Below are 20,824 nucleotides of genomic sequence, written 5' to 3' on the forward strand. Positions count from 1 at the left end.
TTTCTGATCCTCTCCTTCAGTCAAACTGTTGTGGGAAATGAGGAGCCAGAGAAATTTGTTACACATTTCCATCTGTTGGTGAGAGTCAGTGAGTCATTTCCTGATTATACCTCTCATCACAGTTCATTCAATTAAAAAAAAACAACCCCTAATAAAGGTAGTTAAATAAAAGAAACACTTGAGTTTATTTGCAGAATAACATATGCTGAATGACATGCGAGTCATTATTTAAGCATGTACTGTGTCACGCAAAGTAGTCATAACTCTTAAACTTTTTCAGATTTTCTCATGTTACGATAGTTCAATGCCTTTTGCCAAGATCTTCGGTGACAGACCGGTACAGAATGGAGAATACCAAAGAAGTGAGGGGAATTCATTTTTTATATAAAATGGAAATCTGAAGAATGCAATATAAACTTCTATCTAACCCCCTTGAGAACCATCTTTCTCTACATATATAGGGAAATGTAAAGAGTGAAACTATAACCCATTCTTCCAAATCACTTCGATCGGAAGGAGCATCTGTGACATCAATTTTTAAGTTGCCATTGTAGCTTCACCCCAAAACTGAAGTCTTCCTCAGCTTGTTTTCTGTAAATATTGCACTGCACTGATCTCCATTAATCATCCCATCAACCAGGATCCTGTTCAATGTCTGTGCTCCATTATGGGGGATGGTGTGTTCAGGGTGTAGTTTTTCGCCAAACCTTTAATTCTGCCCGTAGCAAAAAATTACTCTCATTTGACCAGAGCGCCTTCTTCTACATGTTTACTGTATAAAAGTTCCTGCCTTGTAGTGGACTTTGCAGGGCTTTCCTTCAACTCTGTCGTAAAAGATTTTTGGAGTTCACAAATAATAAATGAACTGCCCACAAGATCCCCAATTGAAAACTTGGAAAGGCATATGATTATGCACCTAATTTTGAACTCATCTAGTCTCATGAGATCTAGAGGAGCAGGTGTGGATATTTTCATTACGACGTAGGTCAAGTTGTGTGATTCCGAACTAACTACTAACCTTGCTTTAGTTGATGTCTTGCTCTCAGGACCGAGCTGAGACAGAACAAAGTGTGGGGCTTTGGCACTGTCTGCATCGAAGACGTCCATGCTGGCACCCACTGCGCGCACCGCCTTAGGTCCTGGTTTCTGTCGAGGTGTACGCTTGCGGGCCTTTCGTGGCACCTCCGTGTTGTCGTTGTAAGAGGAAGTACTCATGATGCTGAAGTTGGACATGGAATCCTCCATCCATATGCTGTTACTCTGCTCCGAGTCCAAGGGTGCCGGCGCATCCTGGCAGGACATGTGGCTGTCGTCGAACAGGTCTTGCGGCGGCGGGGAGATGTTGAGGATGGTGCGGCGCTTGGACGGGGTCAGCTGATGGTGTGGCTGGCCATCCTGAGAGGCCGTGCCACGTCCTCCGGCAGGGTCACCGTTGCTGCTTTTTCCACTGCCACCCACGACTCCGACGATCTCCGGTACCACTCGGCTACTCCTGCTGTCCTCTGAGTCGACATTTCTGCTGTGAGCTGCGTTCTGGTCACTGGATGAAGTGCTGGAATGCATGGTGGTGCTAGAAGAGGTGGAAAAAGCACTGCGAGGCCCTTCCGTGGTCAGAGAAGAGGACAAGGCATCTATGGTGTAAATGATTAGATGGTAAATACAGGCTGAACTAATGTAGGGTACCAGTCCCATGTAAGCAGTAAAATTAATATTTTTTAACGTTTTTGTTGTTTTTTTGCCTTTTTTCAATAAAACACTCCCCCTTCTCACTATGGCGCTAATTGTGCAGTATGTGTAAATTTTGTTGAGAGCGCTATGTCATGTTCAGAAGAAGCAAATGTAATAAGAGAAGCATGCACCTTAATTGTGTTTTCATCAAGCTTAACAAGCAAAAATTGAATAACTCAATGTTTTCCTTATCATTTTTGGTATTTTGTTCTGGCTCAAACAATATGTGGCATGTTACTTATTGGGACTTCATTTTTGCATTTTTTTTTCCCTCTCTCTTTTTTTTGTTTGTTTGGTGAAGCCACAGAGACAAAACAAAACAAGCTTCTGACCTACGAAGCAGAGAACTGCAGACCATTTTATATGCAGACACTCCCTGCTTCAGAGGGAACTTCCTGGAATATAAAAGTGAGACAGCAAATGAGCAATAAAAGCTAAACAGTAAAGATTGATTCAAATGAAAAACAAAAAAGTAAAATAAAATAAAAAAAAATATCATAGTCTGATGCAACACCATTTCCCCCTCCCCACTGGGACCCAAAACAAAGTTGCTCCAACATGCTGACAAAGGCTGCAATTTTAGATAATGACTGGAGCACAGAGGGGTTAAGCTGCTGCCGAAAATCTGGATTTTCTGGTGTTTCACAAGTTTGCATAACACAAAATTGGAGAGGGGAAAAAAGTCCAAACATAAGCACTTGCCCAGCTCTTGCTCAGTCTGGGCAAGTTTGAAAGCTATTAATAATGTACAAAAAGAAACCTTAAAATGTGTAACAAATACTAAGAGAGTCATTAAATAACTGATGTACATAGAAAAATGGGAGCAAATAATATATTTAGCAAAAAATATGTTCGTCTTCATGCACTGCCAGCAGGAAGAGGTAAAGGAAAGGTGGGATTTATTGCATGCCAGAAGTTTTAATGACAAAAACAAACATTTGATGACAAAAGGTCTTAAAATTCTGTGGTTGCAATTGATTGTTTACAATTTGTCTCAGAGTATTTACCCATGGCCAGACAAATTCTAACTTTCCAGAGAATATCAAAACACCACAGCATAAGAAAAAAAAAATTCTCAAACTCAAAATGTCAACAGATTGCACAATTTTCTGATTTTGGTCAATTTTGATATATGCTTTGAAGTTGAGTGTTCTCATTTCTGTTAATCCTCACATATCCATCAACCTGAGAACGCACAGAAACAAGGTCTCTGCCCTTTCTCCACCCACCAAGACTGCAAACATGATTATGATTATTTAATTAAATTGGAGCCTTTTGTTGTCGTGTGGAGCAGTGGAAAGGCTAATTATCCACAGAGTCTTGTTTCTGGACATCTATATTTACCAGCTAATAAGATTTACCTCTGTGAGACAACAGCTCCATTTCCGCCAAAGTCACTTTAACAAAAACTTGTAGGCAAAAGCATCTTTCCCAGCTTCTCTAACTTTATCATAGCATTCAGTCATGCCCTAATTTCATCTTTGACGCATTAATAATAAAGATGATAATTATGGGCTATGTGCTGAACATGCTGCACATTAGATCTGTTGGTGCAGCAGGATACAGCAACAAAATGATATCCCAACAAGCAGGTACAGACAAGCAAGCATGTTCAGCTGACCCAATTCCAGAAACATTAAATTCTTTCTCCAGCCTTGTGTTTTTTCTCACATGTGAAAGATCAAAGAGCAGCAGGCTGGCTGTTTGACAGGCTTTCCTCTTGCATGCAGATGTTTGTGTTCGCCTACAGGTACAGACTACTACATTAGTAGTGTTTTGTGTTTTTTTTTTTGTGTGTTTTTTTTGGGGAGGTGGGGCAAGATCAGTCCTGCTTGGAGAGGAGAAATAAGGAAACGAGAAGCAGGATCCTACCTGATGCTAGAGGAGCTGAAGGGAGAGGGCCTGCCTCTCCGTCGCTCTTTTGACTCATGACTTCTGGACTCTGCTGAGTGGAGGGAGGCAACTTCAGCTCACTGGCAAGAAGGTCATACACTGACTCTGTTGTGAAAGTAGGGGGACCAATAAAAGGGATAAAAAGGTGACTTACTAACAGGACTTTTTTGTGTTGGTAAGTGAAGGATAGAGATCCCAGTGAGTCAGCCTGGAGGCTAACAGAAAACATGAAGACGACACGAGACATCAGGGTTGTAAATTGAACTTTTTAAAGATGATGTTATCAGAAATAATGATACAGCAACAATGATGCAATTGTGCATCGGCGCAAATATGCAATTGCAGGAGCATAAACATGACCTGGTTGGCAATGCATCTGATAAAACAACAAGGAAATAGTGGCCATAATGGCTGTCATTCCGCTTCAGATGTCAAACAGGTTTCCACCTTTGCATCATTTTCAGACTCTGCAGAACTCTGCATACATGCACAACAATACACAACAAGTCGATCATGTACAAGGCATTAAGTAGAATGCTATGTAGGTTGAAAGAAAATAAGTTTAAAATATAGTGAAATAAAAAACATTAAAAAATTGCATTAATTCCTTTTTGTATTTTACTTCACTGTGACAAATACATTTCCCAAAAAAATGGCCTCAAAGCCAATAGAGAAGAAGTAGAAATATTGTCTCGTCTTAAACCCGTTCCTGTTGCATGTCAAAGCATGACATCTACATTACCAACAATACAGTCATTCTTCATGCATGTCAAAGCCTGACATCTGCATTGCCTCCGCAGCAACAAACCACCAACCGTGAATGTTAAAGATGGGTGTGTCAGATCTGCAGACTGACACTGCCTTAAGGTGAGAGGGCTAGTCAGCTCCTTTTTCCTCTGACTACAGATACACACCTTGGGATTTTTCTTTTTTCTTTCAGTTTCAAACTTGTAGACTTTAAGTGACACTCCTTTTATTGCACTTAAGGGGAACACATATTGCCCCAGTGGCTGTGTACATTGTAATATTTATGGAAATTTCTCATGATTGCATTTAATATAAGGAACTGGTGTGGTTATGCATCTTGTTAATAATTATCAAAAATAATAATGTTCTATACTATTTTGTTTCGTGTTACTATAATTGGATAACAATCACATGATAACACTGTTACAACTCGTGATGCTAACAGTGCTAAGAGTCAATTTAAACCCTTAAATTATATTTTCTTGGTTTTGTTTAGCTAAAACAGAAAACTGGCACTTAATTGTGATATTTACTGCTAAATACAGATTTAACAGCAGTGTTTTATACTTTTAATATATGTCCTAAAGAGATCATTCTGGGTTTTATTTTTATGTATCATTACCAATCTTGCCAATATTAATACAGCCTGTGGCTGTTACATTTGGCTATACAACAAAAGGGGGGGTGGGGAAACAATATTTAAGTAGAAACGTTTTCAAATAGAAAGTATCAGCACCTGAAAATCTTTAAATTAATTTTAAAATTGAAGCATCTCTAATTTAAAATTTTAAAGGTTGCAAGGTGCATACTGTATGTACCTAGCCCCTCATCCTACATATGTGAATGTCTTGTTACAACACTGGTAATTCCTTCTCTGAAATGATGTGGAATAAAACAAGCCATGAAGAGGTCCAAATCAAAAGTTGTGACATATCAAATAAAAAGAAGATTTCATTACAAAACAGACAACGAGGCTACACAAAACCATTTCTCTCCCCTCGCTGTTTCTGCCTCGGGGTTATGAGGAAGAGGAGGGGGGAGGCTTAGGTCAACAGCATGACAACACTTTTACTAGCAGACTGATTCATCATCAAAATATTATGGTATGAACTTAGAGCAGCCAATACAGTTGCCTGACTCTCTTCTTTGCCAACTAACTGCCAGCTTTAATTACTTGCAGCTGAGTCCCAGGGTTCAGTGTGTATATCAGATACTTAACCCTCCTATTGTTACCACTCGCTGCGTACAATAGACAAACCTGGAACCCGCTGAAAACTACCCACGCCTCTGGTCGCTAAAAACCTGCTTTTACAGGAGCAGGGAGACCTCATTCCCATAAATGGAGATTAAACTGGACACATTCTGGACCACGCTTACACAGAGGATTTCAGTGTGCTGGTTGTTTGCAGTGTTCTCAAATATGCATGGACAACACACACACACACAACCGCCTCCCACCCCAAAAAAAAACAAAACAAAAACAAAAACAAACAAACAAGAAAACACCCTGTCACGCCCACAAAATCCCTCTAAACCTCTGAATTCACAGTTTAAATTATAGTCGTCCTGTGGCTCTCCGAGAAGCTGCACATGCAGCAACATGTGCTCAGAGTTGAAAAAGCCCTTCAAGTAAACAGATTGCCGACCGCACAGACAGAAAATATGCACTCTCCTCTCAGGAGCAGTGGTCTCGAATCACTGGCTTGACTGTTCAAAGTGTTTCCACAGCTCCTATGACGCTTTTGGAGGCAGAAAAAACAGAAACTCTCATTTTGCAGCATGTTTGTGTCCTCCTGAGCAGACAGAGCGCAAGGCTTTATTTACATGTGACGGACACAGTCCCTTTCACAGAGGAGCAAATAAAAAAAATTGAAACAACAAGGAGTCAGTAAGCTGGAAGTCAACAATATTAACTCAAACACACCACCACTTGCTGTTTTGATTTTAGTGTAAAACTAGTTGCGTTTTGAAGTCTGGCCACTGAAAAACAACTTTAAGTTTCCTTCCATCAGTGAAAATCATCACAACACATTACTAAACCAGATAGCATCTGGTTAGCTATGACCTGGCCTGCTAATACCATTAACATAACTTGATTTAAATAGCTTACTTGAACTAATTAAGTTTCCTCACAATCATACTTTAAAGACAACTCGCTACTGGTTTCAATCCAGACTCCATGGTAGAAGTTCTGCTTCATGGAATTTAGGTTGACTATTTATACTCTCACCATCTCCTTTGATGTTTACATTGTAAGCCATAGAGGCTAAAGGTGAAAATAAGAAGGCACTCACCATGTGAATGGCAGGACTTAAACTCCCCATTCATTTCCCCCTCACATTCCAGCTGCTTGCTCTTACTAGCCCTGGCACCTGGGGCGTGGCACCCTTATTTTTTTGGCTGAGTGAGTGAATTAACTCTTTTCTGTGCACCCCCTCTTCTACTCCACCCACCTCTCTCCTTGTCTTGTTTATTGTGCAGCAGACCCTTTTCTGCTCTGCATCTTGCTCAACAGGTTAGCGGCATTGTCATGTGGAATCCTGTCAGGCAGAAACAAAACAGTAGTATAACCAAGCCACAGAAAGTCTCCGTGGGCTGCACTGTTACACAAGGTGGACTGCCTGAACTTAGCAGAAACACCGCTTAAGAGGACGTGATTAGGAGGGCAAGCTTAAGCTCACCTAGTAGGTGCATTTGGAGATTATTCCGAGCTCTGACGGGAAAAAGCAGCAGAGGGGGCTGGCACCTGCAGCAAACCATGTACAACAACCATGAAATGTTTACAGCCAAGCCTACACAAGGGCTGCCTGGGACTCCATAGTAACACAGATCAGGGGACATGTCTTTTGAGCCTCTGTGTCTCTTGTGAGTTAACACAATGAAACTGAATAGAGATAAAACAGCACCATCCATGCTTGAATAATGACTTGGGCATTGAAAACGTGGTGTATTTCCACATTAGAGTTATGCAGTCTCAATTATCTCTATGAAACTGTGCCAACAAATTTTAAAGTTAAAATTAGAACCTTACATGGAATTCTTGTTTATTTAACACATGCATAAAGCAAAACCTTTTAGAAACTTTTTGATTTATGGCATCTCAGGTCCAACATGAATAAATTATTAAGGCATAAAATTAGTTTTAATCCAATTATATTTGATGAATACAGCTTAAAAAAAGCCTGTTTGGAATGAGGCAATTCATCAAAATAGCCTTCAACAAAAGGAAGTTGGGCTTGATTTTTCTGCGTGTTATTTTGTGATTTGATAAGTTTTATTTAAAGGGAATATTTTTAAACAGCATTTCAAATGTATTAATAGGTTAATAATAATCTGTAATAACCCACCTGTTTAGAGTTGCCTTGTATTAGTAGTTAGTGGAACATTGATCAACATAATGTACATTTGCTTGACGATTTTGATGATGGCATTCGACAAAATGTGTGTTTATTGCTCGTTTCATAATTGGTTACTTTATTTTGTTTTTATGGTGTAAAGCACTTTGAGCTGCCTTGTTGCCAAACTGTCCTATACACATAAACTGGACATTTCAAGCCTTTCAATTTCAGATAGCATGCTTATATATTTTAAGTTGCAGTAGATTTGATAGTTGGCCCCTATAACACCTTAAAGGTTCCATGGAACATGACAAATATGCAAAGCAAAAGAATTACACATCTCCTTCATCAGGTTTGCTTTCACAATTACAAATCAAATGCTAGAGCCATATAATGAACGGAGACAACAGTTAGAACAACAACTGACAAAAATACTAAAACCGTGACTGTTGGCTAACAAAGATGCTGAGGTAGAATATTTTCACAAAAGCTGCAGTTGACAGTCTAAGTCATCCGAGTACATTTATAACATCAGTGAAAGTAAACGTTGTAATAGGATACAGTAATATAGAAAGTATGGGTAAAAAAAAAAACTTAAGCTAAGTAAACATACTGAATCTTGGGCTAAATTACCTTAACACACTTGACAGCCCTTGCAAGTGATGTTTATGCAAAGATGGCTGCAGATTTTTGTGTGTGAAAGCCAAGACATGTAGTGGTGGAAGACTGAAAACAAACCAGGAGCATGGAAAAACAAATGCATACAGATAAAAGCCAGAAATATGAGTCTTTTGTCATAATAAGAGATGCATTTCTTGGCTCCAATGCTACTGATGCAACACCGGCAATGATTGACCAAATCAGACAGATTGGCTCAAGAATATGGCATGACTAGGCTTACGTTATTTACTTTACACCCTCCTGCACAAGAGCCATGAGAAAAGTCACATCATTGCATTAAAGTGGTTACTGCTTGCAGAAAGCATCAAAGTCTGTTGACAAACTGTTTTTGCAAATGTTACTTACGTAATATGAATAGTTGCACTATAATCAGAGAGTCACAGCTGATTCAGAACGCTGCTGCTGGCATTCTCACTAAAACTAGGAAGATAGAGCACATCACCCCAGTTCAAAAGTCCTTACACTGGCTCCCTGCAGCTCAAAGAATAGACTTTAAAATTTTGTTTAAATTAAATATCTGCTATTATTCTATCAACCTTCTAGATCACACAGGTCTTCTGGTTCTGAGAATGCAGAATAGACCAGAACCAAACATGGAGTAGCACACCCATTTCTATTGTTACAAATACAGACAGTACTGCAAGAAGAGGGGAAGTCCAGGTGTGAGTTTGCATGTGTAGCAGTCTAATAGTTCATTAGTTTTAACTTCTTCTCTTAGTTTTCAATACATAAAGCACTTTGAAGTAACTGCCTCGTTACTGAAATATGCCACACAAATAAACTTGACTTAATTTTTCCTTTTGATGGCTAACGTGGGAAATATGCAAAACAGAGCAGTTTTATGCAGAATTTGTACAAACTACAGCTTATGTGACCCAACAGAACCAAAGTAAATGCCATCAGAACAACAACAACCATCTGAAACCATCCATTGTTCTTTTCCACACTCCCAGTTGCTTCAGTTTTGTTTTTGTTTTTTTTTTTTTTAAAAAGACTAGCTACCGGTTCAGGGCATTTTGTTGAACTTGTAGAAAAATATTGAAAACATACCAAACATTTTATAAATGTTTATCAAGAATTAAAACATTGTAAGGGCTTTAGTACAAAAAGAAAAGAGAACCCTATCATTCATCATAATTAATTGGAATGCAGTAAGTGACTGACAATTTCTAAAGAAATATTCTTAAAGCTGTAACTTCGACACTTTTACAGCTTAATAACAAAGTCTTCCATCTGTCATTTGAAAAGGTTAAGGTCAGAGAGGCTTTGGAACGGGCAAAGTCGTTTGTGCTTAAAGTCTGGCATGTAGCTGTTTCAGGGCAGCTAATCCTGAGGCGACAATGAACAACTGCCAGGCATCAATTTACATGACTTGCTTTCAACAAACACCCAGAGCTATCACAGGTTTCACACCGAACTGAAACTGTAGCCCCATTCTGCACACAAATAAGGCTATTTGCTGAAGTTATTCTCTATACAACTGTGTAGTTGGGTCAGTGGTATTCCAAACTGTTTGGTGGAGACTAATTTGAGGTAAAAGTTAAATTATAGAGGAACATGACACTTTGTAACCCATCTCTTAGAAGTGGAATCAAAAGATAAACCAGTTGTGTCCAAGCAAGCAAAAAGAATTCAAAGTATTTACAGCACCCAAGCAGGCTCCCACACGTGGATTTATCAAAATTTGCCATGTTTACCCTCAAATTCTGGAGTGCATCAAAGATCTACACAACACTTTAAATAAAACCAGGCCAATGCGGTTTAGTCTAAATCAGACAACCTCACATAATAATTTTACAGTACACTGGAATTGGTGTGTCAATACAGGCATTTCTGTCAGACTCACAGGAAAGCCGTGCTGAAGCAACAGGAAAGGTCTTTAGCAACACTGCATGCAAACATTCACTAGTCATGTAACATCACCCAGCAGTTAGGTTAACCACAACAGCAGCTCATTCAAAAATCAACCCTGCTTTCATGAGCAAGCATTACATTAGTGTAATTTCTTTGTTGGAGGGAAAACTTTTATTATACTGTTTTGCTACCTTAACAATTCCTGTGCAACACTAAACTGATTTTCATTTCATTTGACAAACTTTTTTTTTTTCCGGCTAGTTCTTTTCCATTTCTAACAGTTATGTTTTGTGCACCAATAAAAACATATTGATGATTTTATTGACCAACAATGCTCTGTTTCAATCTATTATAATAGTCTGTGCCAAATACATCTGTCAAACTACATATTTTCACTTTTTGGAAATGGTTCCTAATCTCAGTATGACAGGAACATTAGTAATAGTAAATAGTAGTAATAGTAAAGCATGCACAGTAAATACGAGGGATAGCCCCGATGTCACCAACTAACACAGGTGTAAAGTTAATAAGACTCTCCTACCAACAGCCACTGAGTTTAATAATTACCATGTTATAGTTTGTTTCTTAAGCTTGAGGCTTAAAATGTCAACCTAATTAACTAGCTTCCTCAGCAGTATAGAATTGTAATGGTGTCAACATTAATCACTGGCAATGCAGAAAGTCCACGATGAAGAATTGAATCCATGTAGATGTCAATTTGATGCAACAATAGAAAAGATTGTTGCAGAATGAGCACAAAGTGCAGAAGCCTCCAGGTCAATATGCACAACCACACCTACACAAACAACAAGGACCACAACAGAATGTCCAATTATTGACCCTGACAAGAATTAGGCCAATCAAAACAAGCCTGACTCCAAAAGGTACAGGACTCCAGAGCACCTGCTGTCGTCTCACTGTGCCAGCAGGACACACACAAGTTTCCATGTTCACACTCTGAAAGGCAAGAGTAATTTTGGAATCATGACAATGACCTACACAATGTGATCCAGGTGGTAAATACTTTCAGACCCCTGCCAAAGTTCTTTTGAAGAGGACAGCAGCACATGATGAACAGCCCACTAACAAATTCAATGAATATTTGGAAATAGGTTGTTGCAGAATGTGCAACAACCACATTGTTGTACATTGTGGTGTTGTAGTAATCCTCTTTTGGAAAATCCATGGACTGATCCCAAAAGGAAGTTGTTGAATTTATTGATAAGATTAAACTGACACCGGATCAACACACCCACTAGGAAGGTGTGTTGGAGTCTCCAGACAATCAGAAATTCACAATGGATCAGTTGTGAATAAGAATGCATAACCAGAAACCTAATGCCACTTTTCTTTGTAAACTGAGATGTCATTTCAAAACAATCACTGCTTTAAATAAAAACAACCTGTAGGTCTGACCAAGCCTCACAAAGCTCTTGACTTTGTGAGTATCTTAACCTCATACTGTCTTATGTTTCCCTGCTTGTTTCCTGAGATATTTTTTAAAACTTGGAGTTTTAAATAACAGTGGAAAATTGTTCTACAGACCTCACCGAGATTAATCTTTAATAACCTGAAAGTGCAGTATTATTTAAAATAGACGTTTTTGAGCTTTGCATCATGTTATAATGTTATTGGTTCATCAAAAAAAATACTTGAAGTGTTGCCTTTATTCTTTCCTGCATGTTAGAGAAATCCTTTAAGCTCCTGTAGCAACCATTTTGCCACCCCAGGATGGACTAAGTGCTGCCTTCGAAACAACTTCTCACTGTCGTTTCCACGCTTCTACATTGCAAAGCAGCCCTCCCCCGCAACGCCCCAAATCAGCTCCTTCAGACTAGCCAGCAGCAATTAGCAAACACCTGGTAGAACTGTGTATCTCAAGCTTACTATATGAGGTAATATGTGAGCTGGGAAAAATAGAGGAGCGATGTTGTGATGACTTATGGAAGGTGGAGTTTCAGAAAGAGCAATAGTTTTTAGAAACAGAGGTCTCTAAAACTTTCAAAGTCAAATTTCTATTTAGTTATATTTGATTTATATGCAATTTTTCTAATAGTTGATGGTAACATAGTTCCCTAATTGGGCAAAAAAAAAAGGCACTTAATGCCTGAAAAATACATAATACTGCCCCTTTAAGATGATTTATTGTTCAGTTTAATTAAGGATTTGGAAAGTCTGCTAATTTCTAAAAGAAATTCCAGGGATCTGAGAAAGAAGAGCCCAAAAAGCCTTAGCAAACTTTTGTTGGAGCAAAACTAATTTGAGAAAAATAAGTTTTTATTTCTCCTTCCAAATACTGTTCAATCCTGTTCACACAGAAACCTTCACAAACTGCACCCTGACTGCTCTGAAAAGGTCCTATATGCTAGCTAGTTCATGATTTAAGTCAATACAAACAACTGGTAGTAGAGTCAAGCAGAAACATGAAGAGAAAAATCAGTGGAGTCACAGTATTGCTCGTCCTCAACCAAGCTGCAGCTTGTTGAGATAGCGACACAATCATCATCATTCCTGTTGGCGAAGTCTTCATAGACTCATCAGAATCTTCCCACTTCCTCAACTATGAAACAAGGAGTAGTGGCTAGAGATATAGCCACTTTGAGCATAAAACACTGGTATTATATATTATCATGGCTCAATAATTTGAAAAAAGGGATTTGCTACCGACTTGATTTCTGGTTTACAGATTAACATTTTCCATCCAAGTTCTTTTTAGTTTACTGTGTGTAGTCACCATTTGTGCTAAGGTAAAAGTTGTGTGGGGGGGCATTAAAGCAAATGTAACCATTGATTTTTTCCCCCCAACTATTCCTAAGCAACTGGGGACAAGGTTAAAGGGACTCTGATGATGTCAAGAGCTAAGATGACCTTCAATAGCTTCTAGTTTATTAAAACAAAAACAAAAAAAAATTAACAACAAGACTTGGAGAGTATGAAGAAAGTTCAAGGAAGCGATAACTATCCTCGACAAACAACAAAAAAAGGTTGGGACAAGAAATAAAGCCAGATTCCTTTATTTACAATTTAATTTCACTACTGAAAACAGAGAATGTTTACAGTAAATGTAGATTTGGCCCCGACTGCCCGTAGATTTGTGCAGGACTCTTCGTTAAGCCACTGTGGTTGACTGAGTTCAAACAATGCCAGGATACTGGGGAAATTAAGATGGGCCAACACTGCAGTTTATTCCAGTCTTACCAGTCAGCCGAGGAAGCAAAGGACGACTCAGATCAAAGAAATGACAACACAGGATGCTGAGACATAGGCGCTGTGAAACTGCAAGATTAATTACTAATTTATGCCAAAGGTGGTATGCATTTCTAAAGGTTTTGAAATCTTTTTTTTTTTTTTTGTAAAAGCCTTAATGAGAGAGCCCCTGTCATTTACTTTGAAAAAGAAAAAAAAAAGAAGAAAGAAAGTAAAATCACTCAAGGGTAGATTCTTTCCCTGCAGGCGACCCCCACATTGGACAATGCTACTGTTTATTGATTGCGATGAAAAGAGTAAAAGAAAATATGGATTAATCATAATCAAAATAGTCAGCAAACATTTCTTAACTAGAATCATCATTGTACATTTTTCTGATATATTGCAGTCCTAGAAATAAAGAAAACCTTCAAATTCAAAATTATGGCTGAATATTGGCAATAATAGTTGCCATTTCTTCAAATAGGTCTCTCCATTTTTTCTTCAACATCGCAGTGAGGTTAAAAACAACTGACTAAACAGATTACCTGCAGGCAGAGTTTTGATTCATAGCACTAAAATATTTAATATCTACACCTAATATTGCAACCAAGAAGTCCATTGCAATTGTGATATTGCACCTAAAGAACTTGTCTTTGCACCGGCAGAAATAGTGTCCAGATTAAAATATGGATAAGCCCAAAATGACCAAATGGCATCATGACAGTACTTGGAGTAAAAAAGCGTAACATCTACAAACCTGCAGCTTTGCTCTCCTGATGGTCCGCACAGCACCACTACAGTTTGAGCGCCAACACCTATGAGAAAGTGACTGTAATAAACAGCCTCATCCTACCTCACACAACTGCCAGCAAACATGTATGAACTCAGACACGTATGAACTCGTCGCGTCATGTATCTATCTACTGTCTTGATCTGATTTTGCAATGCATTCTTCTCTTCCCACAAACTCTGCGCAGCAATTACAAAATCCAGAATACGAGCAATTCCTCTTGTTATGAGACCGCTGCATAAAATGCCTCACTGCCATCTGCAATAGCAAAAACGCTCTGAATTTTTTTAGTAGATGAGAAGAAAGCATTGCAAAGACAGATGAGCTAATTAATTCCATCTGGTTATTAACAACACAATTTGCATGACCATAGTTATGAGCATTCTACTTACTACTGTTTCAGTAGGAAGCCCTATATGCATATTTTGTCGTTTTAAAGACTTAAAAATTTGAAAAAAAAGTTGAATAATCTTTAGCTGAGGAATATATTTACTCTAATTTTAACTAATAAAGTACCTTGAGACCTTGTAACACAGTCTGTACAGCCAAGGTATAAGTGTCTGACACCTTAACTGCTGTACTTTGTCTGCCAGTGGAAAGACTGCAACCAGCCAGGATTCACCTCATTTAATATTTAATGTCTTAGTTCACAATCGTCTTGCTGCAGAGAGGCGTACGAGAGTTGTTAGATCTCACAGGTGCTTTGGGCTTTTCGCAAAAGAGTGACAGAAATCTCCCTGAAGATGAAGGCAAGCGAAAGCACTGGTCATGCTGAATGCTTCTTCTCTCCCTTACACTGTCCACATTCAGACTGCAGAATGTAAAAGTGGATATTCAATCTGCATACAGTCGTGGAGAGACTGGACTATTTGCATGATAAGGAATGGAAACCACATTCATGGAATTTGATTCTGCTAATTAACCACAAATTAAAAAAGATCTTAAGCATCACCGGGTAAAAAATAAAAAATAAAAAATCAGCACATGCAGACTTCTGTCAGGGCACTGTCCTGTTTCTCAGTGACACCCTGATATCCTGCAATATTTGTCCAGAAAAAAAAAAAGTATCTACACTTAACAGGTGGAAATCTGCTTTCATTTCAAAAACACAGCAAACCAGCTAATCTGAAACAGGACCAGGAAACAAAAGTCTCCTATTCTTTAAAGAAACGCCTCTGGCAGAATGGAAAACCTGCAACACTAGCATGCCTGTAATACTTCAGAGGTCATCTGAGTGAGATAACTTAGTTGCACAGCATAAAAATGTATAATAGCCTCCTCTTGTGCATGCAAAACATCCAAGATGCAGATCTAAAAACTGCCTTTCTCCTCTGATGAAGTGTGGAACATGCACAAGTGGTATTGCAAAGAGTAACATTAGCTTTAATATTGAGCTTTTGGCATTGTTTTATTCTATGTAGCAACTTCTTGAATTGTATTTTTTCACCCAAGCCCTGACTTGCTGGCCAAAGTATTTAGATAAATGGGCAACACATTATTTCAAGAAAAATGTTAAAATAAGGAGCTGTTTGAGACTCCGACTTCAACTTGCAATTTCACACAAGACGGATAGCCAAGTAACACCTCCAGGCTCTTTAGCAGGTTAAACCACTCAGACATTGATTTGTGCGGACGAAAAAAAGTCACAAGTGTGCAGTAAATACCAAAGGAGGCGATATTTTGACCTGACCCCGATTAGACTTCTTACTGAAGTTTGCCGAGCGTTAATATTTAATCAGAGAGATTGAGCAGAAGATAAGGGTATAAACACACACAAACACAACTTTAAGATGTGAGAATTTCAAGCATCACCACACTGATTGCTTTTTATAAACAAAATATGCAGCTCTGGACAAAAAATTGAGAGACAACTTAAAATGATCAATTTCTCTGATTTGACTTTTATTACATATATGTTTGAGTTATATGAACATTGCTCTTTTATTCCATGAACTACCAACAACGTGTCTCTGAAATTTTAAGCAAAAATGTAGTATTTATTTGCAGTAAATGAGAAATGATCAAAATAACAAAAAAGGTGCACTGCTTTCAGACCTCAAATAATGCAAAGAAAACAAGTTCATATTCATTTAGAAACAACATTACAATTTTTTTTTTTTTTTACTGAGGAAGAGTTCAGAAATCAATATTTGGTGGAAAAACCAGGAGGTTTTCAGTGGAGTTCTGTGCAATGGGCTCTTCATTTTTCCAGAGCTGTATTTTGAAATAAACAGAAGCATTGTTGTGGTCATATTTAAAGCAGCAAAGGGGCAGTTAATGAGAACCAAAAACATTTTAGATCCAAATATGTTGTTCTGCACGCTTTCCAATTCCTTAACCCCCTTCATCTAGGTGTTTAACATGCTAGTCAAGATATCAATTTTGCATAACTGAGAAGTGACACCCATGATAACTGACCCAGTAGTGACCATGAAGGCATGGCAACCAAAGCAAAAGGTTTCTGAGTAATTCAAGAATATTAGAAGTAGGATAAAAAAATATATGTATATAAATGTTCATTTAAAAAAATATATTCTTAATCATATTACAGAGTGGCAAAGGGATGTGGTTGCCAGCTAAAGTGAGAGTCGGAAGTATGCAGAACCGGTTTGGACTGATGCTTTAACTGATGAAGACGTCACCGAGAACGTTCTGAACAAAAACAGAACATTGCCTCTCCATAATATCACTAAGACTTTCAGTTCTCAAGAGTAATGAGTCACGATGTTCTTGTTGAAATGGATATCCGAGATCAGATCATACTAATGAGATAAGCTCACAACAAGAACATGACACAGTTGACAGTGTGTCAACTGCAATACAAATCGATCTAATGCAAATAATAATAATTCTTCTGTTTTCCATCTTTTCCCCCCCGGTCATGCTTTTTGGGTTTTGTTACATATCCGCTAGCTTTCAAGGCAGTTGAGTATTTTTAAGCGCATACGGCTAAGTTTGCCTGACACAGTAGAGTCAATATTAATAGAGTGCTATTTAAACCTCGGTTTATACACAGAGGAGACCAAGAGTTAATTATTGACCAAGCTAAGGTGGGTGTCAATAAAAAAAGATAATGAAGATAATGAAGATAAAAAAAGAACTATGTCGAGATCTGAGGGCTTACAATTGTTAAACAGGCTAACCAAAATGAATACTGAAGCCATAACATTCTTCATTTTTACAGTGAAACTGGTGGGAAGGCATTTTAATACAATCATTAACCAGAACTCCCTCGCGGACTACAAAAGTAGCACAAAATGCCTTCCTGTCTTGAGAGCTATTGTTAAAGCATTTTGCTTTTCCTTGGTATTCCCTGTACTACTCTCAAGCTAAAAATGAGCTCCCTACAACAATTTTGTTGCCCAAAGTAGAACAAAACTAGATGCTACATAGATATTAAAAAGAAAAAGAAAAAAAAAACAAACAACAAATCTACTTGAATTTATGGGCATTTTTGGGTACAACTCATCAATATTGACAACTGTGAGTCATTCTTTTCTTTCAAACAGAGAAAATCTGCAAAAGACCAGAGAAGTTGATGTCACAATAATGCTATTTATTACATCTTATAGCTGAGCTGATAAAGATATACCAGTGTGATTAGTAATTAGGACTGAGGAATCTTAATATTAAGGGCTGTATTTTATCTGTTATAACATTGGAAAACAGAGAAACCAACTTTTGTCAACATTCATAACGAGTTAAAATAATTTATCCTCCTTGATAAGAGGAATAAATTGAGTACCTAAAGGTGAAATGGAGGACTTTAAAAAACGATATTAAGATGTACTATTTGAGTTTATTGGTGAATAATAAAGCACAGCCTTGTATAGGCTGTAATAGTGTGTTGGCCTTCAACACAGCTATAAAAGATATTATTTATCATCTGCTCAGTGTATTTGCTACCTGACCTCAAAGGTAGCAAATACACATTTATTGGTTTGCTACTTTGTAGGCCATTTTCCAAATTGCGTTACATTTATGTTTCTTTTTCTATGTGTATTCTCCATTAATATATCAAAGAAAATATTTTATGCATTGATGCCTTTTCTGAAATAGGTCTTTGAGATGAAGCTTGTATGTCCAGATTACATTTGATTTGATTTGATTTGATTTCCACAGTCTGGATGAACCTAACATCCACGTTATTAAAAAAAAAACAAAAAAACAAAAAAAACAAAAAAATGTTTAATCTAAAATCAGGACAATTTAGAGGAATAAGTACTACTACATGGACAAGTGACAAGAACAGCTGAAGTAAATGGATTGGGTAGTTGGAGAGTGGATGTAGACATGCCTACTGAGTACAATGAATAAATAATAAACAAATAAGGCAAAGTTCTTTTCAGCTCAAATTTCCTGCCAACTTACGAAAACATGTACTTTAATTTAATAGTTCCCTCCAACTGACCTTAGGTGTACGTGAGTGTGAACATGATTTTCTATCTCTTTGTAGATCTGTAATAGATTGGTGACCTGTCAGGGGTATACCCCGCTTCTTGCCCATTGACTAGTGTAAATAGCTCACGATATTTCTGCCATCCTGCAAGGATAAAGCATGCATAGAAAGTGAATGGATAACCATAAGGTGCAGGCCACTGAACCTGCTTTGGACACTTTTAGCCTTTAGTATTCCCTAGAGCAGCCTAAACTCTCAATGTAAAGGAAGCCAGCTTGTATTTTGTTGTTTTTGCACAACACAATTAGCTCAAATCCTAATGAAAGTCTTGATTTAAGATTATTTTTGCACATAAAATTTACACAAAAATAACTAAACTAAAACTGTTGATTTTGTCTGTTGTACAATGTTGTGTACAACAGCTCGGGGCATTGGTTACAAAAAATTATCCAAAGTATGACCTAAGCATTTTGTAAAACTAAACTCAGATGAGGTAACTTTGTCTTTCATCACCTATGAATCAAAAGCTGTTGTGGAGTTATGTCTAAACTGTCATAACTCTATTTAACTGTCTGTCAAAGGACTAAATTTCAACTTGCTCGTCCAGATCTTTTTTTTTTCCACCCCACAAACATTGTTGTGAAATAGAATTGTTTTTTTCAGAATGTGTTGCACTTTGTAAACAGCCCTTCAATTAGTTCATTTACACGTGAGTCGGATTATCTACATAGACAAATAAAGCCATCTTCTGCGGTGAAACTAAAGGTCCATTGTGAAGGCAAGAAAGAGATAATGGTTTTGGTAGTGTTCTGGACCCTCCGAGGTATCCGTGCCACCACGCCCAACTGCACACAAAAGTAACTGAAATAGCTTATTGTGATTTTTCAAAGTACAAAAAAAAAAATGCATCCCAACTCTGTGCATCTTGACTGATAACTAAACCACAAAAAAAAAAAAACCAAAAAAAAAAAAACCATTGCATTCTCGTGTGCTTGGTTAAAATGTTTAGTTTGCAAGGTGTAGGGATTTTTACAAAAAGCAGTTATTCTTAAGTAAGTCTTATTTAACTGATAAACTAATTAGCCTTATTATGCCTATGTTATAACAGTCTACAGAATAAATAAGGCCGAAGATAACAGAAGAATGTCAACTTTACAATATTGCACCTGTTGTTATGAGTTCAATAGAGTTCAGTTTTTCTTTCCACAGGTTGCCTGAGGCTACCTTGCTGATGATTACACAGTTTATGTTAATGGTCCCACTAGCGCCGCTCTGAGAGCAGTGCAGTGCATGCATATGTGTGCATGTGTAAAGTCCCTGTAGGGGGCGGAGGGCATCGACGGCCTATTCAAACAGACCAGAAAAAATAGATCGTGGGGTTTTTAGGCTGGCATAGATAGTAAACTGGTCTGACCGGTGTGTATGCAGCAGCTGAGGGCTTCAGTGCGCCGAAAACATGAGCATGGGACAGAAAAAACGAAACGAGTATCCGTGAAGGTTGCCTAGAAGAGCCAAAACTTTACTTCGGCTCATGCGCAGGCATGTGACAGGAGGCTGGTTTATAGATGAATGGCACTGAAGTAAAGTGAACGCCGCCGACACACACTTTAAACACACACACACACCTACACATGTTGAGAACTAACTCAGGTGAAGTTGTTACATATCCACACACCAAATAATTTTAATGTCAAACTATTTTACCAGAACAAGGACAGTGGAGGAACTTTGTTTACCTTTAGAGTACAGGGATCCGGGAGAATTCAGGTCGAGGTCCCCGTTGAAGAGGGAGATAAAGTCAGAGGGCATCGCAATCCCTCTGGCTGTATGAAGCGGACACTTTCGGTCACTTACAGCGTCACAGATTTGGATAAAACTGTTGCCTGTCTCACGACTAGCAAACTACAGAACGTGTAAGGGACGGACGGCAATTCTGGCCTGAGTTTTTCTGTCGTTACTGTTGGCCAACTGTCTGTATTGCCACTCTGGTTGAGAGTCCCTCTTCGGTCCGCCCACGACTCATGTTTGTTGTCAATGCACGAGCGGAGGGAATCACGCCCACGTCTGTGACGCAACACGTACGAGGGACGTGCAGATTATTTCTTATAATGTAGTGTGCTTCCACAACTACTGTGTTTTTTGGGGGGAAAATATATTTGTCAGAATATAACTTTGCAATTCAAATTGAGAATTTAACTGAACAAT

The 20,824-nt window shown here is 38.2% G+C and overlaps 1 protein-coding gene across 9 annotated transcripts in view; it reads right to left on the bottom strand.

Moving 5' to 3' along the window:
- Positions 1-20,634, bottom strand: part of nfat5b (nuclear factor of activated T cells 5b) — a 32,571-nt gene extending 11,937 nt beyond the window's left edge. The window contains exons 1-3 of one of the 9 annotated variants that reach the window (XM_044099476.1): positions 20,356-20,634; positions 3,601-3,726; positions 1,019-1,631 (exon numbers count right to left, since the gene is read on the bottom strand). In XM_044099476.1, the coding sequence (XP_043955411.1) occupies positions 1,019-1,631; positions 3,601-3,726; positions 20,356-20,428 (812 nt within the window). In that variant the 5' untranslated portion in view covers positions 20,429-20,634. Of the gene's footprint in view, positions 1-1,018; positions 4,858-6,662; positions 7,366-20,355 lie in introns of those variants that run through there. The other 8 variants (XM_044099485.1, XM_044099528.1, XM_044099513.1 and 5 more) reach the window with 8 other exon arrangements.
- Between the last annotated feature and the right edge of the window lie 190 nt (positions 20,635-20,824).

This window comes from Gambusia affinis, linkage group LG02 (assembly GCF_019740435.1).
Source record: "Gambusia affinis linkage group LG02, SWU_Gaff_1.0, whole genome shotgun sequence".
NCBI classification, from domain to species: Eukaryota; Metazoa; Chordata; class Actinopteri; order Cyprinodontiformes; family Poeciliidae; genus Gambusia; species Gambusia affinis.